Source organism: Myotis brandtii, unplaced genomic scaffold, assembly GCF_000412655.1.
Source record: "Myotis brandtii unplaced genomic scaffold, ASM41265v1 scaffold410, whole genome shotgun sequence".
Classification (NCBI taxonomy): Eukaryota; Metazoa; Chordata; class Mammalia; order Chiroptera; family Vespertilionidae; genus Myotis; species Myotis brandtii.
Genome location: NW_005365764.1, coordinates 1,207,480 through 1,216,212, shown reverse-complemented (window position 1 = coordinate 1,216,212; position 8,733 = coordinate 1,207,480). Strand labels below are relative to the sequence as shown.

At 57.5% G+C, this 8,733-nt stretch overlaps 1 protein-coding gene across 3 annotated transcripts in view; it reads right to left on the bottom strand.

The window, feature by feature from the left end:
• Window positions 1-3: 3 nt before the first annotated feature.
• The window catches only part of PEX14 (peroxisomal biogenesis factor 14), a 135,623-nt gene continuing 126,893 nt past the window's right edge, over window positions 4-8,733 (bottom strand). For 2 of the 3 annotated variants that reach the window (XM_014545481.1, XM_005873424.2), the window contains 4 exons: window positions 7,012-7,114; window positions 5,827-5,924; window positions 2,652-2,743; window positions 5-446 (listed from right to left, as the gene is read on the bottom strand). In XM_014545481.1, coding sequence (XP_014400967.1) covers window positions 5-446; window positions 2,652-2,743; window positions 5,827-5,924; window positions 7,012-7,114 — 735 coding nt within the window. Of the gene's footprint in view, window positions 447-2,651; window positions 2,744-5,826; window positions 5,925-7,011; window positions 7,115-8,733 lie in introns of all 3 variants that reach the window. The other variant, XM_005873423.2, reaches the window with a different exon arrangement.

Sequence of the window (8,733 nt, the reverse complement as noted above, 5' to 3'; positions counted from 1 at the left end):
TGGCCTAGTCCCGCTCGCTCTCGTTGCTGGCGCCCTCCGGCCGCCGCTCCACCTGCTCATTGATCTGCCCATCCCCGCCCCGGCGGTCCTCCCTCTGGACCTCCAGGCAGTCCTCCTCGTCCACGTGACTCACATCCTCGTCCTCCTCGTCCTCCTCGTCCTCCCTCTTCTCCTCCTCGCCCTGCACCTCCATCCTCACCTGGCCCTTGACGTCCACCACCCCCTCGCCCTCCTCCTGGGCGCCCAGCAGGTGGTAGGTGGCCGTGGAGCCCTCGGGGCTGTGGCCCTCCTTCACGGGCGAGGACGCCGTGGACTCGTTGCTGACGGGCGAGATGTCGCTGCTGCTGTGGTGGTTCGCGGCGGCCGGGCTGGAGGGTGACGTGGACTTGACTGGGATCTGCCAGGAGGGGATCTTCGGGGCTGACGGGGAGGGTGGGAACTGCCTCCTGGCGGTAGAGGGAGGAGAGGGCGGCGTCATGACTACATCCTGGGGCTCCCACCCCCCTGGATCCCAAGGCGCAGCCACAGTGCCACTGCGCAGGGGACAGAAACGAGCTGGGCAGCCACCCTCCCTCCCTCCCACTCCCTCCGCTTGGATCCACGGCCTCTGGAGGCTGGAGCAGCTGAGACGGAAGCCAGAGACGCCTGGGCTGCCCACAGAGCGCCCTGCCCACTCGGGGGCCTCCTGGGCCCTCCTCACAGCTGGACACCCGCCCCCAAGGGCCTGCCAAGCCCTGGAGCCTGTTCCCTCCTGGTCCTGACATCATCCCCGCCTCCAGCCCCAGGAGAGGGAGAAGGTGAGGGGGGGTGGATCCCCAAACACCTGGGCCTCGGACTCTTAACGTGTCTACAGCTCTGCATGGGGCAGGGGTGGGGGGGCGCGGTGGAGAGTGCACTGCTCCGGGTCCGACACATCAGAACCAGAAGGGAGGCCCTGAGGCACTTTCTTAGAAAACCTCTGGGCTCAACAGTGGGCAGGGAAATCACTCCCTACCCAGTTCCCCGCCCTGGGCACCATGCCAGCAGCCAGCCCAGACCAAAGCCAAGCCTGGGAGGGACCTGGGAGGTCAGGTCCTCTTGGCAACAGCTTGGGAATCCAGCTCTAGGACAGCGGCCGCCTGTGTGCCTGAGCCTCCTGGCTGCCCAGCGCCCAGCACCGGGCAGGGCAGCTCTTCCTCCTCAGACCCCCCGGGGAGAGCACACGCCAAGGCCAGGGTGGTCATCAGCATCATGGACGCCAAGGAGACATTCAATTGGCAGTTTTCTTGTCTCCAATATCAGCCAACACCTGCTCTCTGTCCCCGGGCCTGGAGGGCTCCTGTCTCCCAGGTTCGGAAACACAGAGGTTTCCCTAACGACAACTCCCAAGCTCAGCCAGTCACCCCTCTACAAGGCCAGTTCTTTTCTTCAGAGAAGGCCTGCAAGGAGGCGGCTTGGAGAGCTGGGTCCTCCGTCTGGGGCCCCATCCTTGGCCCTGAGTTAAGGGCCAGCTTGTGCTTCATACTGCCTCACACGGCCCCACCAAACCCCGAGCCTGCAGAGGAATGTGAGCCCGCAGATCAGGTGGCCAACCAACCTGTGTCCCAGGACACAGGCCTTTCACTTTTAACACCAGACGGTCCCTGCCCCGGCCGGTGTTGCTCAGTGGTTGAGCATCGACCCATGCACCAGGAGGTCACTGGTCCCAGTCAGGGCACATGCCCCAATTGCGTCTCAATCCCCAGCAGGGAACATGCAGGAGAAAGCTGGTCCATGACATTTCTCTCTCATTGATGTTTCTCTCTCTCCCTGTCCCCTTCTTTCTCTAAAATCAATAAAAACATATGAAAAAAAAAAAAGCAGATAGTCCCTGACCAGCCAGAGTGGCTCAGTTGGTTGAGCGCTGCCCTGTGCACCAACAGTTGCCGGTCTCTCTCATTGATGTTTCTCTCTCTCCCTGTCCCCTTCCTTCTCTAAGATCAATAAAAACATATGAAAAAAAAAGCAGATAGTCCCTGACCAGCCAGAGCGGCTCAGTTGGTTGAGCGCTCCCTGTGCACCAACAGTTGCTGGCTTGAGTCCATCAGGACACACACCTGGGTTGTAGGTTCAATCCCGTCGGGCCACGTACGGAAGGCAACCGATGGATGTTTCTCTCTCACATCCATGTTTCTCTCCCTTCTTCTCTCTAGCATGTCCCTGGGCGGGCTCAGAAGGTGCCATTCCTGCGGAGGGACAGCAGAGGGGGACCACCGCTGGGGGTGGGGAGGCAGGCGTGTGTCTGCCCTGCCTTGAACCGTAGGACCCTTCAAACTAAGGATCGGACCTGCTGTGGGGACCTTCTCAGGACCTGCTGGACTCGGGGTAGAGGAGTTGGCCTGTCCGAGGGATGGACGCTCTCCTCTGCCCAAGGCCCTGCTTTCCCGGACCAGGTCTGACAGGGCCGAGGAACGTGTATTTCAAAACTCTTGTGGCACGCGGACTGAGAGGGCGGAAGGGGCCTACTGGGGACGGAAAAGTGAGGCTCGAAAGATCCCAACTCACTGCCTGAACCACACAGCACAGTCAGGGCCCCTGGGGCGACGCACCCCCTCCCAGCAGCTAGTCCAGCGGAGCCCCCTCCCCAGCCCCAGGCTGAGCGCAGAGCATAAGCCCCGCCTTCTCGCTCCTACCGATTCAGAAGAAGCCCTTTCAAGGAGTTAATTTCCGACTTGAGTTCATTGATGTTCTGGGACTCCAGGATCCAGTTGGTGGAGGTGGTGGCCTGAAGGTCAAAACATGGGGGAACAAGGATCAGAGTGGCGCCCCCCTCCTGCCCGTGGAGCTAGGTGGTTGGGGTGGTGGGCAGGACGGGGTCTGGGGGACCCCGGGCATACCCAGGGCACCCTCCTCGGAAGGTTCAGCCGCTGCTCGTTCAGGACTCTGCCTGCCTGGGTGTCTCTGTTTAATGACAACACTAAGGAATCATGACACGTATTCAGGTGTAGAAATGGTTATATAAAATAGAATGACACAATGACAAGAGAGCCTGTATCATTTAGGGATACAAACCAAAGTGTTTGCACTGTGACTGGAGAAGCTGTCTGGGGTGGGGGTGCGGGCAGAGCTGAGGCAGGACCGGCTGAAGTGGCAGCTGCGCTGGGCGCGGGCCTGTGGGTGGCTGTGCGGTGCCTCCATTGTGTGTGTTTGAAATGTTCCATTAAAACAAAACTAATAAAATAAATATCCACCTCTACACCAACGACGCCCTCCACCTAAGTCCCCCTCCCTGCAGACAACCACACCACACACAGAAGAGAACTGGGGGTTGAGACAGGCAGCCACCTGCCCCCGCAGGTACCAGAGACGGGTACCCAGAGCCGTCTCGGAGGATCAGGGCAGCGATCACCTCGGGCACCTGTCAGTCCAGCAGACAGGCTGCACCCAGGGTGCACTTCCCCGCGCGGGTCGGAGCCCTGCGGCCCGGGCTCAGGAAGGCCAGACCCTGCACTGCACCTCGCTGTCAGCGCAACCAGGCCACCCATCCCCAGCCACTGTTCGGAGGTGACTGAAGGCTCAGCAAAGAGAAAGCAGCCGTCCTAGGACTGCACGTCGCTTCCTTCCCCGAGGAGGGCCCAGGGAGGGAACAGCCACGATGACCTCTGACAAACAGCATCCTTCCCCGGACACTTTCCCTCGGAGGCTGTTGTCCTATAAACTTCAGAGGCCCGCCTTCTCCTGCAAATCTGGCTGGGATGGATGGAGGAGGAAATCACGGTCCCCCCAAAGGCGCTGCCAGTGGCCAAGCTGCCTGTGAAGTGTTTATGGGCCCGTTCCAGGTGGTGGCCTCAGGTGTGTGGGCCTGCATCACCCGGGCTAGAGGCCACCCGAGGTGGCTGCAAGGGCACAGATGACTCGTGCGAGGCCCCTGCTTCCCTGACAATGCCTCCCTGGCCTGACACAGAAAACCCCAGCGTAAGGTCAGGAGGACGTGGGGCCCCAGGCTGGCAGAGGGAGGGGGCCTGGGCCTCTGATGTGGGGCGGGGCTCGCTGCCCAGCACACCTTTGCAGGGAGAAGGCTCAGAGGGCCACAGGGCTGGGGAGGAAAAGCCGGCAGTCTGAGAGCAAGCGCGTGCAAACGCCCACCTCCCCACACACGCTCCCTGGGGGCCCCGCTCCAGACCACCAGACAGCACAGACCTGGAGCCACTGTTCTGGCTTCTCTGAAGCCCTGAAACTATAGCAGCCCATTAACAAGGGAGCAATTTCCACTCACCGGCCTGCAAAGGACTCAGATTTCCAAACGCATGTGGTGCCAGATGCCAGGATTTAGAAATAAAACCTGACATCTGGGGCTTTTTAGCCAGTCTCTTTAAAAACAGTTGTAGAAAAGTCCCAGCCTCCAGTTTTATGTAGGTTTTTTAATTACTTAATGCTCTTCTTTTTAATTTTTTACAGTGCTGCAGTAGGAGCTTGGAAGCCAGATATAAAAACTTATATTACAGCTGAGAAAACACAGCTCCGAGTCCTTGGTTTATGGGGTAACCAGTCTTCACACATATGGTTTAGGCACCAAACCAAGGAGCCCCGCTTTCGTCCAGGAGAGAATGGATGGGAGGGGCCGGGGGCACGTGGGGGGCCATCAGAAAAACAAGCACAAAACACTCAGGCGGCTCTCAACCACTAAGCGCCATCCTGGCCTCCCCCCTCTTAAAATGCAACATGTGGTCTTAATCTTAATGGTTAAGGTCTGAAACAGTTTTCCAATTTCCGGAATGGCTTCTGGCCACGGGCAGGCCACCGCTCCAAAAGATGATAGAGGATCGCGGGGCGGGGTCGTAACCGGCCTTCTGGGTGCTTTATGGGCCACCTGCCCCTGGGGCACACACGGTGGCTGGAGGTGGCCACCCGGCAACGGCACCCGCCACCTGAGGAAGAAGTACAGGCAGCCCCTCTATGTGGGGGTATCTGAGGAGGGGATTCTCAGGAGGCACCCAGATTCCATGGGAAATGGAAAGATGCCCATTCTGCTGGGTTTTTACAAATGCGGGAGATTTGCACTCGGGTGGGCCCCCTGGGAGAGCCCCTCAGAGTGGGATCCTTACAGCCCCGGGGGTGGAAGCAGCCAGAAAGCAGTCACTGGGCCACTGTCTCCGGGGCCCCGCCGGTCCAGGACAATGCCTCAGGATGACCTTGTCACTCGCCCACAGACCCCAGGCCAGAAGCCTGACACCCTGGAGCTGGCTGCAGCCAGGCCTGTTCTAAGCATGCCAATGAAGGAGGTGCCACTACAGCTCCATTTTGCAGATGAGGAAACTAAGACCCTTGCCTGTGGTGGCACAGCTAGCAGGTGGCAGGGAGGGTTTTAACCCAGGCAGTCTGATCTGAGTTCTGGTATTACTAAGACAGCTTCAGATTTTGGAGTGAGACGTGGAAACTGCCCCAGTCAATTCCAGTTGGCACTACATCCCTTTGGGGTTGCCTTGCCCTGAGCGCTGGGCTTCGAGAACTTGGGCATCACCACAGAGTTTAGCCCAGTGCCTCTTGGCAACTGTGATCTGTGACCTCACATGCAAGTGGAGACTGTTCTGTGTCTGCACCATCGGCCTCAGAGGTGGGCATGTGTGACGACGGGAGGCCCCGGGCAGAGAGCTGCTCCTCCTGGCTCCCGGGGAGGTGCCAGGGAGAAAGAAAGGACAGCCTCCAAGCTGAACGCCTCTTTCCTCTACAAGGGCAGTGTGGGCCCCTCGTGCAGTCAGTGTGAGAAAAGACCAAGTCAGACCCCACAAAAGCGGCGAGCTGGCAGAAAGGACTAGAGTGAAGAGCGGGACAGGGCACACCTGGGGGACCAGGGTCAGGGACCAGTACCTTGGCTGTGGCCAGTTCATGGGCGAGCTCCTGCACCTTCTGCTGCTGTTGAATGAGCAGCTCCTGGACGGAGGCTAAGGTCACCTGTAGCTGAGTCACTGGGAGAAAAGAGCAGTGGCGTCTCTGTTAAATGACATAAACGGATTCTCCTTCTTCTAGTGACATGTTCACACACCTGAAGCTGCAGCTTCTAAATGAACTGCAGACACCCAGCCACATCATTTACCTGAGCTCTGGGCAATCCACCTGCACTGCATCTACCTGCAGTCTCTCTACTTCCTCTGCCCACTGTGTCGCTGTCCATGGTCAACATATATCCATCCAACCTCTCCCCTCTAATCACACTGGCTGCTGATCTGCCCTGCTCTCGGCTTCGGTAATGCCCACACCCCGGCCTCGGCGTGTCCTCGCGGCATCGCTGCAGTGTCCAGTCCCGGAGACGGACCTCAGGTTCCACACCCTCCAGGATGGTTGAAAACTGCCGACCCCCATGCCCTGCTGCTCCTTCGCCCTCCCCACCCAACCCTGAGGTGCAGAGCTCCCAGTCCTGTGGCCTCGTCAGGGCCTGGGGCCACCGTGCGGCAGGATTTCTGAGGCCTGCCTGGGACAGCGGCTCCCGCCCTTGCCTGAGTTTTTAGATTCAGAGCCTGCACCTAGTAAACAAGTTTATCAAGGAGAAAAGCCACCTCTGGCGCGACAGGTCCCAGCTAATCTGGACCATCATCGGGGCACCGGGTGATGAACGCGAGCCCCGTGGAGTCGATGACAGAGGAGGTGGCTGGGGTCCCGGGAGCCGCAGTAATTACAGCCTCTCTTGACCCTGCGTCGGAGTCTTAGAGGGAAGGGGGAAAATCGCTGAAAACCCCCCTGAAAACCTCATAGAAGCAGAAATTAAAAATGAACTTTACAGCCCTTAGAAAGGCTGTCATTTTATTCCCCTTATTAATATTCTGAGGTTGGGAGCCTTTCCGTAAAAACATAATTAATTGAGGCCGTGCCGACAGTAAACAAGCAATTTCAAATTAAACCGAAATGACGGCGGCTTCATTTGCAAATGTGAACAGATTCTCAGAGCAGATAAATGAAGTCACCACATAAAGTGGAGACGGAGGGGAGAGGGAGGGGCAGAGAAGGGGCTGCTCGGGGAGCTTTGAGGGGTGACTTGATGGAGTCATTAATCTTTACCTGTCTGTGCCACGCTGCCACTCAGCTCCGAGAGACTCGCCTCCATCCTCTCCAGTTGCTTCCTGTCCTCTCGTCCGCCCATGATGAGGGGGAGCAGGTATTTCTACAAGAGGCAGGGTGGGCAGGAGGGGTGCGTATTTGGGTTACTGTCCACCAATCTCTCATTCTGCAGACCAGCCTGCTTCCCGTCACGCCCAGGTTGTGGGAACTCTCTAAGCAAACACCATCAATGAAGGAGGCATCCGAAAGCTACGAGACTGTGGCTCATTCCAACCAGGTAAAAATCCTGTCTGAACAAGGCCAAGGACCAGGGAACAGGGACGAGTAAATCCATTTGATTTATTCTTATGAAACACTTTTTTGGTTCTTTTATGTAGTTTTCTTAATGGTGTTATATAAACTCTCTCTGTAACAAAAATATGTAAACTGTACTGTAAAAGCTGTCAGATAAAAATATAACATGTGACCTCCAGGAGTGGGGAGAAATTTCTCACACTTTTCTGAACCTCTAACAGTCTGAACCATGTGAGTGAACTGTCCATTCAGAAACTAACGAGTAAAAGTAAGTGAAAAATTACTTGAGGAACCAGATGAGAACCCACAGCAGGTTCTGGGGCCTTGGTGCTTTTACCAGGGATGAGACACGCATGTTCCATGGCCGTCGGGAGAGCTCACCTTGGTCTTTCTCTAAACTGAGCCTTGAGTCCTCAGAACACACCTCCTTCAGCTCCGAGTCAGATGCATCGGATTCCCCCAGAACTGAGACCCAGGGGCAGAAGGGAGAGGAAGGGGCAAAAACTGAAGAAAGTGGCCCTGGGAAGAAGGGCAACCAAGCAGGGGCCCCCGAATGGGGAAACAGACTGGGGAGGATGAGGTCGTGGGACGTTCAGGAAGAAGGCAGGTGGGCAGCGGTGCCACTTGGGAGAGCTGATGAAAGGACATGCCCTCTGAAGTCCAAGAGCTCAGGACCTGGCGCCTCCCAGTGCAGAGCTGAGGCTGCCACCACCACTCAGAGCAGCCTGGTTAGTCGCTGGTGGGTGTGGGCTGGCGGGTGTGGGAACTGGCTGGCGGGACCAAGGAGAATGTTGGTTCTCACTCCACTTGGGCCCCCGATTGGACAACAAACAGCAACTTGCCCATTAAGGGTCTGGCTGGGAGGCAGGGGCCTCTCGCAGGCTGCGGGGACGCGCTCCGAGGGCGGCTCCCGAGTGGAGAGGTTATTTAGTGGCGCGCAGCACTCTATTCTGCAAAGTGCTTTCAACCACGGGAGTTACTGCCTGCAACCGAGAAACTCGCTCAGTGTAGCCGCAGCTCCAGGGTGAAGACTTCCTAATACAAAAGTCAAGAAGTTCTCATACGTGTAACAAACTACAAGTTCCATTTCTGAGATCAGAAACGCCCTGGGAAGGCACACATACTAGTACACTAACCACCCCAGCCTAAACCTGTAGGTATTTATAAACCTCTCCTTGTTTAATTTAAAGAAACTATTAGCAGGTGTTGTAGAAACTCTCCTGTCACCACTGTGACTGGTTTTCCCACGTCTCTTTCCTTTTTTACGCAGAGAACTGACCCTGCTGCCCGGGCCCAGATCCCAGCCTCCCAGGGCCAGGCGGTCGGTGCTGAGCGCAGCCTGGACGTCCAGGGAGGCTCTGCCTTCCCGGTGACTGCGCACAGTGATGGGAAAGCAGCTTCCCGCGCAGGGGAAGGGGAGGCATTGGG